The sequence below is a fragment of the Prosopis cineraria genome, unplaced genomic scaffold (genome assembly GCF_029017545.1).
Source record: "Prosopis cineraria cultivar Desert tree isolate PC_DT_omini unplaced genomic scaffold, ASM2901754v1 PC97, whole genome shotgun sequence".
In the NCBI taxonomy this organism is placed as follows: domain Eukaryota; kingdom Viridiplantae; phylum Streptophyta; class Magnoliopsida; order Fabales; family Fabaceae; genus Prosopis; species Prosopis cineraria.
In genome coordinates, this window is record NW_026555424.1 from 37,917 (window position 1) to 62,110 (window position 24,194).

The window sequence follows — 24,194 nt, forward strand, 5'->3', positions numbered from 1 at the left end:
TGGTTGAAAATTTAAATATTATTTTTTGTAGGTAACAACTTAGTTGTTTATGGTAAAAAGAACATGTGCTATTTCCAATGTGAAGTTTGACAAGGTTTTTTTTTAATATAAAAATATTTGTCTGGACGTAAAATTTATTTAATTATTGAACAATGTGGAAAGGGCACGAGAACTCTCATTCAACATCTAGAACACCAAAACTAAAGTTGACGTATACTATATAATTATCAACATAATACAAAAGTTAGACTTTGCGCAAAGCGTGCCTTACAATCTAATTACAATTACAATAACAATTTGTTTTTCTGAACAGTATATTCATGGTTACAAGGCAAGTGTTTGTCAGAGTCGACAAGATTTATTCCTATTTTTTGTGGTAGAAGAAATAATTGCTGATGCGGCTTTTGCACCATGATTTTGTCCTCTTCTGATTATCTTTCAAACATTTAATCGATGATTGATAATTAAGATGTGAGCAATACTCTCTCCCGTTTTAACTATAAGTTGCTTCTAATATTTTTATTTAACCTCATTAACTTTATTTCAAAATTTAATAAATTTTTAACTTTATTTCTATTCAATATATATATAAAAAAAATAAAATATTTAATATTTAATAACATTCCCAATATATAATAAAGGCGGAAGGACAAAGATGGATACAATGATAATTGGATAAACATAACTTTTAGTCTCTCTTTGTTATTTGCGTTTTGCTTTTGATCCCTATATATTTTTGAATGTTTTAGGTTTCTATACTTTTGTTTTTCATTATTTTGAATTTTTTAAAGTCCATATACTTTGCTCATAGAGGGATCAAAAATAATAAAAAAAATTATAGGAACCTAAAACATAAAAAAAAAATATAAAGACCAAAAGCAAAACACGAGTTAAATATAAAAACTAAAAGTTATGTTTATCCATAATAATTAATGTATCCTATAAAAAGGATCAAAATCAATAATTTTCTTGCAGTATAAGTTGTAAATAGGACTAGAGAAGTAATCAATAATCAATAATTAATATATATTCCAATGATCATAATATGCTCCACCTTACTCTTGAACCATTCTCCAATGGATCTAGCAGTAGTGTACAGTAATTCATGACCTCGATGCATTTTCCTTTGCCCCCATGTGTTCTTGTCTCTATTACAGATCTGAAATCTCATATTTTTATAGTCAATGATTCAAATTTAATCAACAATTTTTTTACATTTGAATAATACTGTCATAAATTTTCATTTTAAATCATTCAATGATGGAGATGAAGTTGATGAGAAGTCAGTGGAGAGTGGAGAGAATTAGGGTTTATTTGGCAACTTGTTATACCAATAGTTAAAAATAAAAAAATCTGTTTAATAATGTACTTTTAAAAAATATTTTGAAAAACAAAAAAAATAAATATTATTTTGAAGAGTAGAAAATAAAAATATTTTTTAGATACTCTATAATTGTTGTTGTGAAAAACAAGGAGGATGCAAAAAAAAATTATTTTCATTATTTTTTTAAAATATATTCTACAAAACACTAATTTTTAAAATAATAAATAAAAACAATTTGTAGAAAGCTCTTTTCATCTCAAAATGTGGTTCATGGTGACTTCAGCTTCTCAGTTCCCCCAGAAAGATATTTCTTTCTCTGTTAAAAAATATATAATATTTTTAATCAAATTTTATCCCTAATAAAATAATTATTTCCTTTTTAACTAACTCTATATTTTTATATTTATCTCTATTAAATACTCTAACATAAGTATAAAGTCATTATTAATAGAGTCACTTTTGAAAAAAAAGTAATAATTACACCTCGAAAGACTAAAAATGCCTTATATCTTTGAATATCTAACTCTTCAAAAAATGTCTTATATTTTTGAACGGAGTAAGATAAAGTGTGAAAAGATTTAAAAAATAAAATATTTTTACTCGTTAAACTTTCATTAAATCATCCATTTATAGTCCTTAAATTAATATTTACTCAAAGCAATTTAATTTTAAATTGTAGATCTTGAAGAATTGAATCGCTTTGAATCAATAAAGTAAATAAATAGATAAATTAAATTGTCCGAGAGACAAAATTTAGAGTGTGAAAAATAAATAAGAAAAAAATATTAAGGATAGAAAAGTTATATAAGGCCATGTACATGTGCCGTACCAGAAACTTCGAATAATATGATTTGAATTCTTCCCTGTTGTGAGCAGCATCGCTTTATTAAAAAAATAGAGTGAACAAGATCCTTATATATGATGAGATCTGTGTATGTTTTTTTTTCCCCGGTGAATAGATCAATGTTCATTTACAATTGAGATTAGATGTTTTTGTTTTTAAAAAAAACCAATATTACTGCGTTAATTTTTTAAAAATAATTTAAGTTCAAATTGCTAATAAAATTGGCCTAATTCAATCCGCTTTGAAATAGAGGCCTAATAGAGGTTAAATTGGCCATCTAAATTAGTTTAGAACTAGGGATCAAGACTAAAAAATGTACATGTCATTGAATTAGTTAAGGAACTTATTTAAAATTAATGTTTTGTAATTGAATTACTTTCAATAAAATGAAACATGTTAATAAGAAAAAATTGTAATTAAATTGTAGTTAGACTGATTATGAATTAGCTACTCCCTCTAATTTAAAATATAAGCATTTTTCTTAACTAGATTTGATCTAAAATATACAAATTTAATTTAGTATTTGTGAAATAAATTTTTCCCAGTTTTATCTATTCTGTTCATTTCTATGATAAACAGTGAAACTTGTTTCTGAATTTATATGCTTTTCTCTCTCTCGTCATCATCATACATTGGAAGTAAATCCGTTCACAAGCTAACCCATCGGAGATACCTTGAGGAATCGAGAAGGAAACGTCACCTCAATTTAAAAAAAAAAAAAAAGGGAAACTTATCTTCCTGTGTTTGTGGGCTTGTATATATGAATATGAGAATGCCAAGCCGTGTGGGAGTCTTGAGGTTGTACGTATATTCGATTTCGGCGGCTCAATCTTGTTTTTTTATGACAAAAAATTAATCAATCGTGTTGAACCTTTGTTTCGGACCATAACATGATTTGACTGATTGTATCATACGGTGAAAATAATCCAGAGCTTATATCTTCCTATGGATTTCACTCTCACATACGCACATGATTCTGTCGTGTCGATGATTGATTTCCTGAGGGGGTTGGGGGGCCCATCGTCATATGCGACGTGGGCCTATAAGCTATAGTTGATCTCTGACGTTTCAGATCGAGCACGTCGCCATTACACTAAGTGGAGGAGAAAGCTTTCTGAAAATTTCTATGTCGAAATGGAGAAGAAGACATCTTGGGTCTGTACGGTTGTTACACAGGTTTCTCTCTGCTTTGCTCTCTACATAGCTCTAAACTTGGGACGTCCTCCGAAGTTCATATATGGACGCACCTCTCTTGATTTGTACTTCATCAGTGTGAAAGGAGGCTTCAGACCGCTTCAACAACAATTAGATCTACTGAAACAGGTAGTTTTTTGTCCCCTCCTCATTTTTCTTTTGATTTTGGAATTGGGTCCATTTCTCTTTCTTCAGCTGAACCAAGTGCATCATTGGATAAAGAAATTTACTCTTTCATACTTGATACCAGTTCTCTGCTAAGCCTGATATAGTATGTTGAAGCTGATTTTTATTTGCAGCAAGTTTTTGAATCATATAATATAGACTTTTCGAAGTACATTTGCCTTTCTTCCCACTTTACTGCGTTACCCTTTAAATTTTATGATCGACCTGGATGCAGAAAAGTGTTGTATATGGATATGCAATTTAACTGTTACTTTAAAGAAGTCCCACCTGTTTGTTGAAATGCATGAACCAGATATTCAGATTCATCTCCTTATCTTTTCCTTCATTGACACATTGGAATCTATAGTCTCTTTGTTGGTTCAACTAATTCTGGTCTAGCCTATATCATTGCTCCCCCTCCCAAAAAAAAAAAGAATAATAATAATTTTGTCGTTCATGAAGATGGAGAAGGTGGCAAAGACTTACAGAGCAAGTTTTCTCGTGAGCAGCAGTGAGCTTGGGGAAGATGATCCACTCTTTCAGAATGTAAGATCATTATCTTTACAGGACCACAATCCTCCTCTTTTTGGTCTGTTTTAACTTCCACGAAAAATACTTATGGCCCATTTGTTATGAAAAATGAAATAGAATGAACAGATAAATAACATAAAAGAAATTTATGCATGATAAACATTTCTTGTGTTTCTGATACAATAACAATAACAACAACAACAACAACAATAATAAGGGACGGTTACTGTTAAATTACAATAATAAAAGAAAATAGATATTGCATATCTCCAAATTTTTGTGCAAGGAAAGCTGGAAAGGTGAAAAATTTTCCTATATTGTTAGCAAATTAGGCTTCAGATGTGGTTCTTGAAGTGTTTGATAACAATTTCTTCAACCAGAAAGAGCTTTGAAGTCTGAACCAGTCTGTAATAAGGTGCTGAATTGGAAAAAAATGTTCATGTTTTCTGTTGAAAAAATTGATAGTGAAAACCTAAGGAATTTCAACCAAATCTTTTTCCTTGTTTTAACTAGTTTAACTAACCTTTGAAATGGTTCTCTGATAGTTTGACTGAGATATTAGCTTCTGACTAAAATTGAGGTGCCAAAGATATTGTTTATTTCCTTTTATGAGCATGAAAATAATGAATTATCACTACTTGATCTTTTTTTTAATGGATGTTTGATATTCACTTTAACAAGTGATTATGGTTGATTTTACTTTTAATACAACGACATTCTGGCTCATGGCTCTATAAGCAACCATATATTTTTTTACAGGCTACTCGGCAGCTTCCATCACTGAAGCTTCCCTGGTATATTATCATCTGAGCAATTGGTTCTCTATGTTGGTATATTTGCATGACATGGAAATGATGTCACCAGTTACCACAAAGTCTTGAATACCAATGTGTTGTTTGATCAATTACTTTTCTCGTCAAATCATCTTGATATGATGGTTATGAAAGGAATTCATCTGCAGGTACATCTCGTGCTCCACAAGAACTTCAAAAGGACCAGTAGCAGGGTGCTTTGAAGAGAAGTTCAAAATATCTAATGGGAAGACACTAGATATTATCGGTGTGGATACTGAATTGCTGCAAGTATGTTCTTGTGTGTTCAATATTTATCTGCATTCAGGGCATTTCACTGAAGAATTTCTTGGTAGAGTTGAAGTTAAATTCTGATGTGCTTTCTTGCCTGCTTGTCATACGATGTTTTCATTTTACTGAATTTGGCCATCCTCTGCATCCATCTGACTTGCTGCTCTAGCAATGATGTTTTACCTGCAGGTTTTATTATTCATGCTAGTATTTGATATATCTCTTTTATAAAATGCTAATTTTAGATTATATATATCCTCAAATATGATCTGCATTTGATGTGGTAACGTTATAAGCTAGCCAATCCCACACCCTTGCTTAATTTGGTTGAGATATATATATTTTTTAAGTTCGTTATTGATCAATTTGACATTTTAGTTACAAAAATATCATATAAAGTAAGAGGGCATATCTGTCACAGCAAAATGTGTGTGGGGTTGGGATGGGGAGTGCATGGTGTGAAAAGAAGCTTTCATGAGCTCTTTAGGTTTTAGTATCGAGTCTTTTCTTTATGGTCACTTGCTCTCCTAATCTTAATTTTTTTATGCCGAAGATGGTAACGGACTTGACTAACTGAAAAATGTCCAAATTGACTTTGAATAGCATCTAGCTGGCACTTGGTGTCAGCAGGTTTATAGTCTAAAGCAGAAGATTACCTAATCATATTTTTTTGGGTGAAAACCTTACCATATGGATTGGCAATGAATATAATAATCTATTAATTTTTCATCCTCAGTCAAATTAGTAAGTGCTGCAATTTTACTGAGATTGTTACACTTGAGGAAGAAATAAGATAGCCTAGTTTCTACCTGGTATACATGTCACTGTGCTGACGCTCCTTTTAGCTTCTGTTACTTTTGTTGGCTTTCTAGATTATTATTTGTTAGACTTAGCCGCCACCGAGGTCATCAAGATTCTCAGGCAAAACTAATTCCTTGCACGTTATGAAATAGAAATTACCTTTTCTTTCAAATGTGAGGTTATTTACTTAGTTTCTGATTTCATATTGGTTCAGTCTAAGTTGTGCATAAAAAATCACAAAATTTCTTTTTTCCTCCCTATTGGTTTTGCTGCCCGAAAGAAATTGTACCTTCTTGATTGTTATTAAGCTTTAATATATTCCTCTACTATGGTTTTGTTTTCTCATGCAGAAGGAATTTGCATTGAGGGGATCACTAAGTGGTGACAGGAAGAATCAGTTGCATTGGATGATTAGGACGCTAGAAAGAAACGGTAGTAACTGGTATGGCCGGTCTTTATACTTCCGCTGTGTATGAAGTTAGCATTTAGGTTATGTGTAATGGGCATATGACATAACAAATTTTTGTTAGTTTGCATCAATTTAATCCTTATAAAACTTGAGATTTTATGTATTTAGTTAAGATAGGCTTCAAATGGATCAATTTATTGCTTTAATGCTCAAACAAAGAAATCTTGTCTACGAGCTCTTTCTTTCCCCCCTTCTCCAAACATATACAATAATAATTGTTAACTCCGCCTTTGTTTCATAGTAGATCCCAAGCCCAGATAATAAAGAAAGGTTGTGTTAGGCCCCCACAACTATCATAAAACTCTATCGAATTCACATAGACGTGGACCTTAGAAGCTTGATGTTGACTTCTTGTTGTAGTATACAATGATAATTGTTATTCTAATAGTTGATGAATTACAATTTCAGGCGCATAGTTGTTGGGTACCAGCCACTGGTGGTTTGTGGAGAGAATAATGAGCAGATGGAGAGACAAGAGGTTTTCAACCATCTGCGTAGAATATTTCAGAAACTTGAAGTAGTAAGTCTTTATGCAGTCATCAAGTGTATGATGCCTTCACCGTCTCTCATCTGACTAAACCAAATATTACTCTTCAGAACGTGTACTTGAGTGGCCAAGATTGCACTAGCCATACCCAAGAAAGCAGTGTAGCTTACATTGGGAACCCTGGCCTGAATCAGAAAGAAGAACCCTATTCATTTTTTGTCGATGGAAGCTCTTTACATAGTCGGTGAGTACCACTCTTCAACCTCTGCTTTTGGTCATGGGCAAGGCTTAGGTACACCTTTTTAGCTATTTGCCATCATGTTTTCTCATAAGGATAAGACAAATGAACATTTTTGACGACTCAATGCCCATGGGGGCTGGACTCTCAACAAGTTTCTTGCACATGTTATGTCTCTATCAGAAAACTTGATACCAGGCATCTAGACAACTTTACCCTAACTTGACACCTGCTATTTGGTGCCTACTTATGAAATTTTCCTTTTTCTTTTGGCTCTTTTAGAGAATTGGCTGATGGGTTCCTTCTTCACAGAGTCAGCCCAATGCAAATTGTGAGTATCAAACTTTCATTCATGAGTTCTTTCTGAAGAAACCTAGTGATCTAGATATTCTGAATTATTCCCTAATATTTTTGGCATTGCTTTGATCTACTAGTCCATACATTAAAGATATTTGGCCAATTGAATCATGTTGTGCACGGAGAGATTCATGCATAGGCAGATTTGTTATATCTACGATATGTGTGTCAAAAGTAGGTCCTAGCCTTTTGTTTGGATGAGGAGAAACATAGAAAGGAAGGAAAATTAGGAGATAAAACTTCTAAAAATAGTTTTAAAAAAAATTACTAGTTTTGGAACTTTCTACTCCTAGATTTTTTTCCTCACTATTTTCTTCCCACTTTTCCTTCTATGCAAATCAAGCCTGAGGAAAAGCGCTCTGTTCATAATAGATATATGCTACATGCTTCTCTATGATCTGTTACCTGTATCATTCTTGATAAAAGGTTTACCTAGGAACTAGATTGGATCATATACATTGCATAGAATGCAAGGAGTAAATTACACAATCTCGGCTTATAAATAGTGTTACTTGCTACAGAATTTATATTCTACAATGATATTGATTTTTCTCATGCATGTCATGACTGTTTGAAGTTGCATCTTCTCATGGCAGGTAACCTACTATATCACTTCATCAGGTGAAGTTGCATATAAAACTGTACTGCAACAGAAGGGAAGAGAAATCATGTAAATATACCCAGTTCGTGATCCATTGCGATTTGTACTCTTTCAAGCCTAGATTGCCTTGAAGCCCTAATTTTCTATTCCATTTTCATTATCATATTTCCCATTTTGCTTCTCAAACTGCAAGAAAGCTTTCCACTTTGAAGTTCATTCTTTATATGCGTTCAAGGGCTGTCGCGAGGAATAATTAGGTGGTTGATTATTCAGCTTGAAGTAGTTCTGATGAGTTTTTTAGCGTTGCAGAACTTTACAACGTTTAGTTTGAGATTCTTGGCCAAGAAATGTTAAAGAAGTGCTCGAGATTCATTTGCACGAGGCCAGAATCGTAATAAAGATGTAGACTATGGGCCAGTTTGATTTCCGTGTATAAAAATCGTTTTCTACGTTTTTAAAAATAAAAAAATGCATAAGTAAAGTAAGTATTTTGGATTTAAATGTTTTTAATGTTTTTATGTTTTATTTTCAAAAACAAAAAAATAGGAGCATCTTAGAGCTAATTTCATTTTCTTTTTTTATTTTTAAAATATACTGTATTTTTTTTTGACCAAAAAAAATACTGTATTTGATTATCATAAATTACTTTCACGTATAGTAAACTATTATATTCACTACTATAGTATTATTAACCATGGATGACCACTGGTATCATCTTAGAGTCAGTACTATCAGCTAATATTTTAACTTTACAATTGTCTTCAAATTAACATAATATATCCTGAAACTGGAAAAAATTTATTTTATAAAATAATTTTAATTATACTTCTAAATTGTTCATATCAAATTTTAACTGGTTAAATTTATTTATTTACTATTTAATATTTTTTTATTTTAAATTATAAGACACTTTAAATAAAATTTTATATATTAATAAACTTTGCTAAATACACGTCATAACTTTATTTTTTCAAAATAAAAATATAAATTTTAAAAATATTTTAAATTTAATAATCATAAATTTACACTTAAAGTGTATTTGGATTAAAAAATTTATAATTGAGGTTAGGATTCAATTGAGGTTAGCAAATTGAGGTTAAAGAAAAAGTTAGTTAATGTAAAGTGATTTATGTTTGGATATCTTTTGTTTCAGAAGTCAGTTAGGTAAATTAAAATTTGTTTGGATGATTTGATTCAGAAGCCAATTGAAATATTTAATGGCAAAATTAAGCATGAATTTTTTGTATATATTTTTTGACTAATTAATAAATAAAAAATATTGAACTTAAAAATCAAGTTTTATACAATTTTAGTTTTATATTAGATATACAAAAGTAATAATTTATTATATATATATTCATTAAAAGCAAGACTTTTTTTTAAAAAATGCACTCTAGTTTTATCCAATTTAAATTTAAATTTAAATTTAAATAAAAAAGGCCAACACATAATAACTTTCCTTGGGTATTTTAAAAAAGGCCAACACGTAATAACAACTATCAGTGAAGCAGTGGCAATGAGAGTAAATAAGGGTAGAAGCACAATCACAAAAACAATGGCAACGACAATTGAAATTTGTGAAGCAGAGGGCGAAAAGTTTTGACGATGACGACAAGGTTGTAATAGACTATGAGCAATGGTGGACCACAAGAAGTGCAGATTTAGTGGACCACAGTCAAGATCAAGAGGCGACAGCTAGGAGAACTACACTTTTAGAGCAGGGACACATTGGATGTAAGAAGGGATGACAGAGTTCAAGATCGACCGGAGGTCACCATGAACAACCCACAAGATGGAGATCGGTTGGTGAAGACGGCATCACTAATGAGCAACACAAATAAGGGAGGTCATAGGAGCAAGAACAACCACGCACGCAAGGAAGGTGAAGCAAATTTGGAGCCTTGTCACGAGCTTAGAGTCTGGCGTAGCACACAGCGCCTGTGCGGTGTCCCGAGGACCCCATAATCCTCGAAACCAGCCTTACAACATACGAATCCCACTGGTTTTGCCCTGCCATAGGCTCATCAGGGAGTCGGCACTAGCCCCTGACCAGTTGTACATTTAGCCAGAAGACTAAGGCAGAACACACTCAAATGCTAATGTCACCCCCTTTTCATATATTGTGCGAGGCCCTGACCAGTTGTACACTTAGCCCGAAGACTAAGGTAGAACACACCCAAATGCTAATGTCACCCCCTTTTCCCATATTGTGCGAGGCTAACCAGCGGATCGTTCATTATATTGGTCTTTACACGGTCACAAAAATGTCATTCGTGACATTCTCTCCCACCCAATCTAGCACGCCTTCGTGTTAGGGGAGAAAGACTCTGCCCAAAGATCGCCCCGTACAGTACTGCCACACACATATCAGCTCACTGCTGAATGGCCACCCTAGTCCAGCACCATTCGAACCCACTCGCACCAGCGAGCCATCAGGAGCGGAGTAGACCACAGCCTACCTTCCCGCCCGAGTCCCCACTTTTGGACTCGAGTGTCCATTCAGTAATCAGCTGATGTGTGTGTGGCAGTATTGTACGAGCGATCTTTGGGCAGAGTTTTTCTCCCCTAGCATGAGGGCATGCTAGATTGGGTGTGAGAGAATGTCACAAATGACATTTTCGTGACCGTGTAAAAACCAATATAATGAACGATCTGCTGGTTAGCCTCGCACAATATGGAAAAAGGGGGCGACATTAGCATTTGGGTGTGTTCTGTCTTAGTTTTCAGGCTAAGTACACAATTGGTCGGGGGTTAGTGCTGCCTCCCTAATAAACCCATGGCAGGGCGAAACCAATGAGATTCGTATGTGGTAAGGCTGGTTCCGAGGATTATGGGGTCATCAGGACGCTGCACGAGCGTTGTGTGCTGCGCCAGACTCTAAGCCCATGACATGGATCTCAACTAAAGAGAGAGCATAAAAATTTAAAAAGCATTTAATGCTTTCCAACGAATCGACGCTAACGTGAATGGAGAAGCCAAGTCTCATGGCTTCAGAAAAAATGTTCGTTGACACCCTAACTTCAATTAACATTTTCTGCTCATCCAAACAATATTTTTTGAACTTTTTACACCCTAACCTCAAAATATGCACTTAATTAGTATTAAATAAAAAGAGAAATGATAATATTGAAATAAGTCTACTTAATGAAATTTTAATCTTCTTAAAGTGTCTTATATTATGAGATAATAAATTTCCCTCAAAAGTTTCTTATAATTTGGGATGAAGGGAGTATAATAATAATGATGATGGTGATAATGATGATGATGATGATGATGATATCTTATATTTAATCTCAATCATTGAAGTTGAAATTCAAGGATGAGGAATATAAGGAAGGTAGAAGGGAAGGCAACTCCATTCAATACTTTCAATTGTTAATTTAATAATATTATTATCCTTTCTGATTCCCACCCCTACAAGAAATTAACCACTAGAGGAAGAGCTCTTTTTCTTGTTAGAAGATGTCTAGGCAAGACATTGGCACTCCTGTGACTGTAAGTATATGAAAGCCTTGCACAGCACCTGCGCCTTTCTTGGCTTCTTGCCAATGAATCAGCACAACAAATTGAGTTTCTACTGGTGAAGATGATTTCAACCTCTTCCAATTGACAGTTTCTTATCTGGTGTACTTCTGACATGAGCTGATGATGTGGAGCACATTCCCTCAAGATTAAGTTTAATCACTCGAGTGAATCAGTGTGAATTAACAGATCCATCTATATTAAATCTAAGGTAATCTGAGTGTGGCGGTTCTCATAAATCTTGCCCACAAGGTTCCAAGCAGTAATTTTTTTGTCTATGATTCCTAGCCTTTTCATTCTCCAATAGGCCATGTTTACAAATTTATATCACTTCCATAACAATTCACACTCTTCCTTGAAACAAGCATGCATCTTGCTTTCCAAAGGCCCCAATATTTGTAGCAGAATGCCTTGTGCCAGGGGGCAGGGTCATCTTTTGAAAGATCCTGCAGCAACTTCATTTTTTGCATTTTACTTCAGTCAATCCTGCAGAGGTAAACCAAAGAACTTCTGTACAGAGTTAGGATTGATACATTAACGCCACACCTCCCCAGCAATTTTACACTCAGGACAATTATCATTCCATGTAAGGCTTCTTTTTATTTTATGAGAGTTAGTTAAAATTTTCTCTTGGTTTTCTTGTTAAAGAAAAAAATTTTGCTTTTCAAGAATCTTCTATTAAACCTGATTACTCAGAAATTCATAGGCAGCTTTTACAGAAAACTCTCCATGACAAGCATTAACCCAACAACCTTTCCGATTTTCTGCAAACGATTTAGCCAATGTTGAGAAAGTACGGGACCCGTCAACAAAACGCCAAGACAGTAACGGCAGAATGACGAAACTGCCACCGTTTTCTTTTCGTTGCAAACGAATAACACGAAGGGCCGGGTTGTCAAGAGGAAAAAAAAATCCATTATTTAAGTGCTTGCCGCTCGTTTGAGGGAAATTAGGGTTTTCTCCATCCACACTCCATATTAGAATGAGGCCGACTCTCTGAACTTCAGTGTTTCACACTGAAATCTCAGGGACGAGCGACCTGTGATTTTTCCGAAACCCTTGAGTATCATCATCATCATCATCATCTCCTCTTTCTCTCTCTCTATCTATGTATGTATCTATGTTCCTTTACTCGCTTTCTTGTTCTATGTTTCTTTTCCCTTTTTCCTCTCTCTCTCTCTCTCTCTCTCTCGCTCGCTCGCTCTCCCCCCTCCCACTGTGGCTGTGATGAAGGTTTCGGAGTGTGGAGGGATCAGCAGACTTGAAAACAAGGCTTGCCGTTGGCGGGGCGATGCTATCGGATGGCCTCCTGGTTGAAATGGCTCTTTTGTCAGTTTCTCCACGAGGAAACCGATTTTTTTTGCAGCCCGGGAGCTCTTGCTTTTCGCCGATGCATCCCATACTGATGACCTGAGCCTCCTTAAGGAAATAAAAGTTACCGCTTGTCTTCTTTTTTACAAAGTTGCTTTTCTTTAGAGCTTTTCTTTTGTTACACACTTTCGGCTGTCCCCTGTTTCTAGCTGAGAAAACCCATAGAAGATGGTTCAATACCTGTGTCGTCGATTTTAAGGTCATGTTTGGTTGGGGATGTTTGGAACGAGGGAATGAATGTGTCAGTGCGATTACATTGGAACACTTTCTTTCGTTCGTTCCAAACATCATCTAGCAAACACAGCTTTATTGAGTTGCAATGTGTTGGTTCTGGGACTTCCATTGTCTATAGTAAAATCCAATCTGGAGTCATGGTTTGGGTGGAAAAAATTCTTGGATCCCAAGTCTGTTCTCTCTTTGGATGCCGAGAAAGCCCGTTGAGTATGTCCACCGACTCCGTTTTTAAGGTCATGTATGGTTAGGGATGTTTGGAATGAGAGAATGAACGAATCAGTCCAATCACGAGACACTTTCTTTCATTCTTTCATTCCATACATCATCTAAGCAAACATAACTTTAATCAATTTCCTGAGAAATGCTGCTGTGGTAAGTTCATTTATTTGGAATGTTATCAAGCTAAAAGAAAAGGTTTAACTTGGACTCAAATTGGTTGCAAAGTGGAATCATCATTCATAATTTATGTACTGGGAGTTTGGAGAAGAGAGAAAGAAGAGGATCCGACTCATTAATATTGAACTTAGATATTAACCGTTCATGCATCTTGGATAAAGAACGTAAATTGTTAAACTTCTGTCCTGTATTAATATCTAATAATCTAACATAAATGTACTGTTTTAATAATTGTCTTGTGTGAACTAGCACCTGATGTATTCCTTAGAGATATCCTACAACAATTGAACTGATGCTAAGGAATGAAATTTGAAGAGCTAGGTCTTTAATATGGTCTAAATAAACATCACAGTGCAGCTTTAAGCATACCAAAGACCACAATGGCCGTTATAAGCAGATCACGAACGGCTGCATTTGTAGAGGCAGCTGAAGAGGGTGCTGGAGGTGCATTCGACGTTGAAGTGGAAGCAGCGGGCCCAGGGTCGGCTTTTCTTGCACTGTTTAGTGCTGGAAGTGGTGGGTCGGTGACGTTTTGAGCTTGAAGAGGTGGAAGTGGTGCTTCTGCTGGTGGCCTTGCTTCGAGAGATAGGGAGTTTAGTAGGTCACCAGGGTTGGCTGCGATGAAGGAAAAACTGTGTTTTGGAGGATTAGGATTGCTACATGGGCTCCCTGCATTTAGACAAGGGCAATATATCATGAACTTTTGTTTATCTTAACGCTTGTAAGGGTTTTTTTTTTTCCTTTGGTAGTGTGAGAATTTGTATTTGGTGGGACGAAGAAAGCCAAATAGATTGGAAATTCTTACTCATATATCTGCTGGCTGTGGCTGGAAATGCTGTTACGATTCCTTCAACTGATGCAATTTGGACTAGACTAGCAACCTCCATGTAAGGATCTGAGAAATAGTCAAATGCTAGGGAGATGTACTCATTTTTCAAAAGATGGACTAATACTGTGAGGTTGGCGTCTTTCATTTCTTTAACAACATTTGTCATTCCGGTAGTGAAGGAATCAGATGTTGTTATGATAGATCCTTTTGGAAGGTTCACTGCGTTTGCATATTTCTTGATTTCCTGGACTGTCGGCCCCGGTGCATCACCTATTTTATCTTCAATTAGAAGAATCCTTTTGTAAGATTGGATATCCTTAAACTTGGATAGTACTGACGTATCATCTGATTGGATCATAACTACTTGTGTGGATTGCTTGTCAAACGTTGCATTGCTTAAGGCAGTGCTGACATTGCCAACAATGTCAATACCCTTGTTTGATGCGAGATAGGCAGCATTCTGTGAAACAAATGAAGATGTTTAGTAAAATTTGATATTTTTTAAGGAGAAACATTGCAGGTGGTAGGGTAGTTGCATACCTGTATGTTTATCAGAATGCCAGAAACTGCCTTTGCCTTGGCAATATCCAAAAATTCAGAGAGGGTGACTAGCTTACCGCTGTTTTTGTTTATTGGGTTTCTTTGAAAGCCATCGTTGACGTAAGGGCTAACAATTTGAGCTGAAACAAGAAATCAGTTAGTGCGGGTTATGTTTTTAAATCTGATCCCATGACTAGATTTGTATGTCAATTGTAGGTTTCATAAAACATTACGTTTTAAAGTCTGAATCTCGCTCCATGTAAGGTCAAAGGAGAAGATACCACTTTCAGATTGAATTTCGGGTACTTCGGAAGATTTAGGCATGAATTGACTCACTGCGGAAGTAGATGCCATTAGGTCGGCAGTATCAGAGCAGAAGGCAACTCCATCTTTTGTCATTTGAACTGAGCAATCTATAATGTCGGCCCCGTCATTTATTGCTTGCTGATATGCAAGATCAGTGCTTCCTGGATAAACACCACTTGCTCCATCTCTGCTGATGACCAAAGCTTGCCCTGCAAAATCAAATGATGTTGATATTGTTGTAATATAGCTTGTCTGTACTTCATCTTATCTGAGGCTTTGATTTTGATCATTTCAAGATTGGTATGATACCTTTTATAGGCTTGGCGGTGTTATATGCCAAGCATGCTGCAGACATAAAGTTATGGGAGTTAGACTTTATCTCAGTTGGTCATGAGTTGGGTCTCTCTTGGTTGTGCTATGGCAAAAAAGATTAGCAAAGGATCAAAGGTTTATCATCTTACCTATGGCTGCTGATGCTGTTGGAGGGAAATCAGTGACGAAACCATCAACAGAAGCGCTATTATCTAAAAATTGCAGGTACTCAACAGCAGGGTCATAGGTGTAGTTATAACTTGCAATGAAATCGTTAGCGAAACCGGACGCATACACTTCCAGTCCCAGTTTATGGGCATCAGCTACGAGTGTTGTGGGAGGCCCCAAATATCTGTCTGGTTTGATTGGCCATATATATTCTTTTGGAACCATGATCCCTGATGCAAATAACTTGACTGTCGCAAGATCCTTGGCTATGGAACTGTATATCTGGTTGGTCGAGGGTTCAACTTCATTAGCGTCAAGAAATTGGAAGATGACCTTTGTAATAGCCTTGTTCACTCTCCCATGGATGCTCTTCAAGAAACTAATCTCTGGAGATGAAACGAAGGGTATGCTTGAAGAACTCAACGTTTTCATGACAAAATCTTCCATCTTTATTCCACGCTGGGTGTAGAATGCTGCATACTGCACCAGCTTGGTCAATTACATTAATCACTTTTAAAAAGCCTGTGTAAGAGTCTATGAGAGTATGACCCACTTTGCATTAAGATGTGGGGAGAGAGAGAGAGAACCTGGACATTCAACCAGAGCTTTGGGGGTTCACTCTTTATTATGTCATCAAGAGTGGCGATTGGATACAGACCGTCATACGAAGGGGGTCGGGAGTATATTGCTTGATTCACTGTGGACGAGGTGGCGAGCAGTAAGTTGTCACGTTCTGACTTATTATAAACTGGTATGTATAGTTGTATACACTGTAAGCCTTGTGTTTTTATTTTCTGCTCCCAAACTCACGTAAGTCGTATGTTACCCTTAAGCCTACTTAATTCTAGATTATGAGTTTTCCCTGGATCTAAAAGGAAAAAGAATAACATTGGTTTCTTTTGTCTAACATCCTCTATTTCTTTTAGCAATGGGAAAATGAATCTGTATTGATGACTCACATTGCACATTTTCTGCTAGCTGTTTTGCTGTGTAATCCACTGAGAACCATGCAGTGAGATTCTTGCTGTTCACAACGTAGGTTTTCTGGCCTTTAGGATCGAATTGTGCTATGTTGGTTGCATTGTCAAGCCTAATATCTGTCAGACACAAACCAACCCATCTTTTGTGATCTGAAGATTGCACAAGATTACCACATCCAGCAAACTTGAGTCCATTCCAATTTCAATTGCAAATTGCGAGCCTTCTGGGAAAACCCCAGATAACCCACCTCGGGCTACTACAAGTGGTCGTCTCCCTGCAAGTGACGTAAGAAAAGCATCAATTACCGTGATGTTTATGGTTTTTTTTTTTTTGGGGGGGATATGCTTGGTATCCAGATTCTTAATTTACTGAACATAATGAATTAGCTGGGAAATCTGAACCCATGAATATTATTAATTCACGTAGGTCTAAAGTGAGCCATATTATGACAATTTATTAATAGTTGGGTAATATATATAGACACAGATATATATATATATATATATATTTTTTTTTTTTTTTGCCAACAAGATACATAGATATGTTACCATGAGATTTCACAGAAACATTTTTAAGAAATTTATAACAAGCCCGAGAAAATGAATAATTTCCTGAAAAAAATTGAACAAATCCCCATGCTAGATGCTGTCTAAGGGAAAGATGTGAAACAAAATCCTTGGTTACCATTTAATGTTGACCATGTCTGGGCAGAAGCAGCAGGAGGCTGTGGGTTTGCAGGATCACTTGGATTTGCGGTGCTCTGGGCTACTGTTGTTTGGATGAACAAGGAAACTAAAAACAAGTTTATGATCATATTCTTAACCTGTCACAATTTAAAATCGAAGTCAATTTAAATCATGAACAATTTGAGAGATTCTAGGAATTGTCTAAATGTTCCAAAAAAATAAATAAATAAACAGCAACTTGGTTCATAATTGTATAACGTCATGTTGTCTTAAATTTCTTTGTGCCGTTTTCAGTTGCTTGTATATATGTTTCCAGAGATCTATTGTTTCACAACATCATTAAATGGCAAGATTGAAAACAAATCAAATTGCATCAGAAGAATAGAATCCATTGTGAAGAAGCTGATGCCAATTCACTTTTTACATGATCCAACTGGAAAACTGTCAAGCATTTGATTACATGCTAGAAGTATCATAAATAATGAGACAAAGAAAAGGGTTTTGAATCATAATTCCCAGAAATCCATACAAGTAATCCTTCTCTGTTTTGCTGTTTGAAACAGGCATTCCACCAGGTTGCAATGCAAGCACTCAAAGAAAGTGACGAAAGAAATAAAATTGATGAGTAAGAATTGAGTTCCCCAATTTTTTTTATTTTTTCTAACTTTCTTCCCCCGACGCATTTCAAGCTTAAATTTTCTGGTCAGGATTTCTTATCAGTTGTTTGTTTAATCGTTTGCTATATTTGGTTAGTCTTACTTTATTCTTTAAACGAAACTTGATTTGCTGAACCTGAATGTGAAAATATACTTAAGTAGTTTAATATATAAATCAAATTAACGAAGAGCATTGATTTCATATTTCGTGTAAACAGTATATTTTATCCATCAAATCGACTTGATCCAATTAGCGTTACTCACTCAAATCCCAACTAAACTTCAGGTCGTGGGGGCAAAAAAAATACACACCAAACTATCTCAGCGTTTACCCACCCCCCCCCCCCGGTTTTTATGTAAATCAGATATATCTTCTCATATATTATACCGAATTTTAAAATAAATTATATTAATTATGATTTCTAAATAAAATAACTCATATATATATATATATATATACTGATTTAATTAATAAAAAATTCAATAAAGTTAAAGGATTAAATTAAAATGTAATGTAGAAGGACTAAAATAAATACCTTTACCCTTAAAACTTTATGTTTGCAAATAAAAAAAACAAACGGAAAGTGTAGATTATGAGAAACATGAAATTTAAATTTAATTATTGTTAATTTATTAAAAAAGCTGAATCATTCTAAATAAATAGTGAAGATTCTAATTATCTAAAAAATGTATTTTAAAAAAAGAACTCTTTTTCTCATACAGTGAAATAATCTTTAGTATGCCCAAAAAAAAAAAACACCACCACCACACAAACAACAAATAATCTATAGTATACAGACACAATAAGACGACGATGTCTTTTGGTGAAAATAGAAAGACTTTTGGTAGCTGTTAATTACAGAATGAATAAGACGATTACCTTGGGAAACAAAAATAAAGAAAGAAAAGAAAAGAACGAATAAGGCAAAAAAATGACGGGAACAACTCAACAACCGAAGAACGACAGTATTCTGTTGTTGCTCCCCCCCCAAAAAAAAAAAATGACGGGTTTCCGTTCTTTGACGCCAAAGGTTGCTACTTTACATTTACAAATCAAAATCACCAGCCCTGTCGACTCCGTTTTTAATTGACGCCAGTTCAAGAGTCCCACTGATCCCAAATGCTCTCAGCCGCAGGGGAACAGGCCCACCGCCATTCGAAGTGGGAATGGAATAATATCGTTACTGTATGAATAGTTTTATTCGATCGCTTCCTTTTTTTTTGTACGTACATTTCTAATTTAGCTCTCTCCGTTACCGACTACTACGAAGCGCAAGAGAAACGTACAGAGAAAAGGGGAAGAGATGAAGATCACAGCATTGCTGGTGCTTAAATGCAGCCCCGATGGGTCCGATCCGGTTATACTGGCCAATGCTTCCGATGTAAGCCACTTCGGCTACTTCCAACGCTCCAGCGTCAAGCAGTTTATCGTCTTTGTGGGTCGTACCGTTGCCAAACGCACCCCTCAGGGCCAACGCCAATCTGTCCAGCACGAGGGTTCGTCTTGCTCCCTCATTTGGATGTGCTTTTAGGGTTTTAAGGCGTCCAATCTCTAGATTTCCCCCTTTTTTGTTGGAGCTCGGATGATGGGTTTTGTATCGCTTCCGGGAAAAGAGTTGGCCCCCTAGGTTTTTGGGTTATTGATTGCTTTATTGATTCATTTCAATTGGTGGCAATATCCCCATACTGATGAAGTTTCCTGGATTTCTCATGAATTATGGATTTGTTTGTGCATTTGGGTATCCATTATGAAATGAAAACATTGCTGTTGCCAAGATTTTTTTAAAAAAATAAAAAATCCCAAATAAAACTTGTGGCTTCTATTCCAGCTCTGTCCATTGAGAGAAAGCTTAGTTGATGTTTGGCCGGGTTGGGAGACAACAAAATAATTAGAATTATTTTTTTCTAGACAGCATTAATCTTCAGTGTTAGGTAATCTTAACTTTTTGATGGGCAACATCAATTTCTTTTTGAGTATGTGCTTATTCTCCTCTAAGAAAAAGTGAGTTGATTCTGATCTAATTTATGTTTTTTTCTTCCAGAGTATAAGGTGCATTCGTACAACAGGAATGGCCTTTGTGCATTGGGATTTATGGATGATCACTACCCTGTTCGAAGTGCATTTTCTCTTCTTAATCAGGTGAGTTCAATGCGGGCTTTTCAATATATAAATGAAGGAAAATCGCTTGAGTAACTTGAACAGCTTCTATCTGTAATGCCATTGTCCCAGTGATAGGCTGACAGCTATTGATTAAGATATTTCTTCATTTCCTAGATGATCTCAGCATTGGCATCTGTGATCTGACTCATTTACTTTTGATGATTTCAAATAATCGACCTTTACAACCATGGACCCTTCCAGTTACAACCTGTTTCATGTTTAGTCACGGGTCCTTCCGGACTATAAATACTTGGCTCATTTTTCCTTGCAGTGAAAATGCTAATTGTGTTGCTTCCTAGGTGCATGATCAAATATATTGTTTGGTATTTTTAAACCTCAATCAACCTGTGAGGAATTTATAATGATGTTAGGGGTCTCATGTAGTAGATTTTTAGTTGATGGAGATTATATTAAAATATTCCATTCTGAAGTGTTAACGTTAAACACTATTGGGCACATTCAATTTAATCTTGTTCCGTGTTATTAAGCTTCTGATTATATCAATACGTCATGGTTAAGGGGTGACCTTCTATCCTAATTGACCTTCTAGGATGAAATCTGGGTGATTTTCAATTTGTACTTTTTGATATAAATGCAAAGCCATCATTAATACTACTCTTCCTGATATCGACCTTCCTCTTTAAGTTTACTGGTTATTTTACTGTTCAGTTTGGTTACCTCTTCCCCTCGTCTTTTAACCACACACACAAACCCTCATGCATATCTTTCCTTCCATGACTGTGTGCTTTTTCTGTGCTCTGGCCAAGATAACAAGTATTGCTCCATTGGAGAAGGTGATCTGCACCACAACAAATTATTGGTTTCTTGGTGCCCTTTATCCCCACTTGAGTTCACATGACTGCATTTAATAATGTGTGCCTACTGATATCAAATGACTCTATGCAAGTAAATTCTCGCATAGTTGGTGTATGACAAACGGATGAACATTCTGGTCAGGCTTGTTTCGTAACTTTTTCCCTTTAGTATCAAATAATAAATTGAGTGAATATATTTGAACTACAGTCAATACATGTTGGATTGAAATATCTGTTACGTAGTATATAATGTATAACATGTGTAAAATGAATGATAATAAATAATGATGTCTTAATGCTCTTGCAGGTGCTGGATGAATATACTAAAAGTTTTGGTGAGTCATGGCGAAATGCTCAAGCAGACAGTACTCAGCCATGGCCTTATTTGAACGAAGCACTGACAAAATTCCAGGTATCTATGGACCTAATTGTATCAGCTTCAGCTAGAGGGAGGCTTGTGGATTGTGTTAATTATCCAAATAGTGAAGTTTTTCTTTCTCTGTTCTGTACCTTTCAGCACAATATGTTTGAGTCTTGGCTAAAAGCGCTCTTATTCCTGCTTCTGTTAAACCTCAGGACCCTGCAGAGGCTGATAAGTTGTTAAAAATCCAGAGGGAACTGGATGAAACGAAAATCATCCTTGTAAGTATTGAGTAATTTCCAAAATCTATTGATTCCCCGCATTTCTTGTTTACCACGTATTATTATCTTCTGTTTGACTTTTTTTTCCTCCTTCAATTTTAAAGATTTTCTGTTGTGTTATTAGTTATTTTCTATGAGAACTATTTCGATGCTTGAGATCTTGATATTGAATTTGAAGTACATATCATTCTGCTGTTATAGATGATAATAGCTGCATGGATTCATATTGTTGAAGCCATATATAAAATATATAATTCTGAATTATTTCCTTCTCAATGAAATGTTAATCTCTTAGTTTTTATGTGAAGATTCTATAATGCTTCTTATTTGGCTCATTAGTTGCTATCCTATTCTGCATTGCTCTCTTTCTAATTTGCATTCGTTTGGTTATCTGTAACGCTCTGATGCATAGATTTCTGAGAACTGCATGATAGAGACATGATGGAGTTTATATCTTTGACGTTGTTTTGGGCTCACTGTGATTTATTCATTTCTTTTATATACAGCATAAGACTATCGACAGTGTCCTTGCAAGAGGGGAGAGGCTGGACAGTTTAGTCGACAAGAGTTCTGATCTGAGTGCAGCATCCCAGGTAAGATAAGACAGCTCCTGTTTATAAATTATTCGTTTGGGACTAGCCCATGAATGGACACATGCATACTGAATGCAGACAAAGTGAAGGTGTATCTTCCACCCCTCCCCCAAACACCCCCCCCCAAAAAAAAAAAAATCCTGAAGAAATTGAGGGTTTTGTTGGCACTTTATTGGGCCCTCGTTTTTATTGCATGCAGTTAGTCTTTGCTCAGTGGATTTTTAAAAGGGGGAATGGATTTTGTTTAATTTTCACAAATGACCGTGTACGTACTTGCCTATTTGGTTTCATGTATGGTTTTTGTAATTTACAACATAAACCAAACACACACAATATAAGCAGAGACTATTTTTCTCTGTACTTGCTTCTGTTAAGTGGTGACTTATTTAGAGGTTCAATGAGCTCAATCACAAATTGAGTGTTACTGCCATCTGGTTAGTGTGCTGACACAAGAACTTGATTATGGCGTTTGAAACAGATGTTCTACAAGCAGGCCAAAAAAACCAATCAGTGTTGTACCATACTGTAAGTTTTCAAGGTTAATGTTATCCTGTAACGGCACTCACCTACGTGATGTTGAAGCTGCTGTACAAGGGGGAATTGCCTTATATGTCTTCATTGCTCGCGATTGCTTAGTGAAATTGTGTGGATCCTCCCTCTATTCTGCATTGTGGAAAGGAATCTGTTTGGGGATAGAGGTCTTACCATGGTGAAAATATGCTTTTCACCGTTTTGGTGATAAATTATCATTAGCAATAACGTTGTTTGTAATTCTTCCTATATGAGATTTTTAGTATAAAGGATATAATATATCTCGTAATTTCATATGGCTCAATATATCTCTGCCTCTGGGTTCATATATTTTTAGATGAGTTTTTGCGTAAAATTTAAGTAACTTTGAGTTAATTTTACAGCCTGCTTTTGTCTCTGTCTAAGAAATGGTATTTTCGCGTTGCTATTTTTAAAATCATAGAAAAGAGATAATATTGTGGTACAAAAGTAAAGCATGTCTACTTTAGAAGGCGAACCATCTATTGATTATTAATTATTTTTTGAAAAAACGATAATTAAGGACCTTTTAAAGATATAATCTCAATTAAGAATTATAAAATATTAAAATCTCAATTAAGTATCATGGTCTTTAATTGGAATAAAAAACAAACTTAACTTTATATAATTGCCTTTCACTAAACATTAAAAGATAACAACTTATACTTTTGTTCTCTATTCACTTTGGAGGTGAAAATTCTACTCTCACATGCTCTCATTCGTGAAAAATTTGAGTAAAAAATCATAATTTTTAATAGAGTGGATCGTCACCTGGGTAATCATCTCTTCCTCTTCTTGGTGATAGGTAATTTACATGTATTGTTTTTTTTACATCTTCTCCCCATTCATGCGTGAAAAATATGAACTTTTGCATTTTTTATCTTTTGTATCTTTTACGTTTTCTCTTCTCTCTTAAGAGAAAGACAATTTGTATATCTTTATAAACACTATTTTGCACTGTTTCTCTTTTATAACTAAGAAAAAAGAGGTTTTGTTGATAATTATATAGATTATCTATATACAATAAATAATTTCTGACAAAGATAGTGTTAAAAAAATTGAGTGAAAAAAAGAAAAATGTAATATGGATGTTGATTTGTTTCCTATTCTACAATACAAAGTATGCCGATGTTAAAAATATAACATGGATATTGAATTGTTGTAGTCATGGTTGGGATTATAAGAAGAGTCGATGTTGAAAAATGTAACATGAATGTTGAATTGTTGTAGTCATAGTTGAGAGTGTGGGAATGATAATTGTGAAATAATAAATTTATATGTTGCTTTTTGTTACTTCAGGCTTATTTCCTATATGGTAAGTACTTCAGCAAAAATAAGTA

The 24,194-nt window shown here is 35.1% G+C and overlaps 3 protein-coding genes across 4 annotated transcripts; 2 read left to right on the forward strand and 1 right to left on the reverse strand.

The window, feature by feature from the left end:
- The first annotated feature begins 2,982 nt into the window (after window positions 1-2,982).
- On the forward strand, window positions 2,983-8,471 carry LOC129295361 (uncharacterized). 2 transcript variants are annotated; one of them, XM_054933875.1, is made up of 9 exons: window positions 2,983-3,491; window positions 3,990-4,073; window positions 4,818-4,852; window positions 5,020-5,140; window positions 6,295-6,383; window positions 6,819-6,930; window positions 7,008-7,141; window positions 7,418-7,466; window positions 8,089-8,471. In XM_054933875.1, the coding sequence occupies exons 1-9, from the start codon at window positions 3,303-3,305 to the stop codon at window positions 8,164-8,166; spliced, it is 891 nt and encodes a 296-aa protein (XP_054789850.1). In that variant the 5' UTR covers window positions 2,983-3,302; the 3' UTR covers window positions 8,167-8,471. The 2 variants fall into 2 exon arrangements, with proteins under 2 accessions (XP_054789850.1, XP_054789849.1); XM_054933874.1 differs by having other exon boundaries at window positions 2,993-3,491; window positions 6,292-6,383.
- A 5,256-nt stretch (window positions 8,472-13,727) lies between these two features.
- Window positions 13,728-16,953, reverse strand: LOC129295360 (glycerophosphodiester phosphodiesterase GDPDL7-like; the record flags this gene model as incomplete). The annotated part of the gene is made up of 8 exons (XM_054933873.1): window positions 13,728-14,285; window positions 14,422-14,905; window positions 14,986-15,125; window positions 15,219-15,500; window positions 15,601-15,636; window positions 15,753-16,251; window positions 16,359-16,468; window positions 16,731-16,953. Coding segments are annotated over 8 exons (2,097 nt in total), but the record flags the coding sequence as incomplete, so codon positions are not given.
- Window positions 16,954-19,095: 2,142 nt separating this feature from the next.
- LOC129295365 (VAMP-like protein YKT61) lies at window positions 19,096-22,986 on the forward strand. The gene is made up of 7 exons (XM_054933879.1): window positions 19,096-19,280; window positions 19,366-19,591; window positions 20,137-20,234; window positions 21,378-21,482; window positions 21,647-21,712; window positions 22,219-22,305; window positions 22,784-22,986. The coding sequence occupies exons 1-7, from the start codon at window positions 19,215-19,217 to the stop codon at window positions 22,832-22,834; spliced, it is 699 nt and encodes a 232-aa protein (XP_054789854.1). The 5' UTR covers window positions 19,096-19,214; the 3' UTR covers window positions 22,835-22,986.
- The last annotated feature ends 1,208 nt before the right edge of the window (window positions 22,987-24,194 follow it).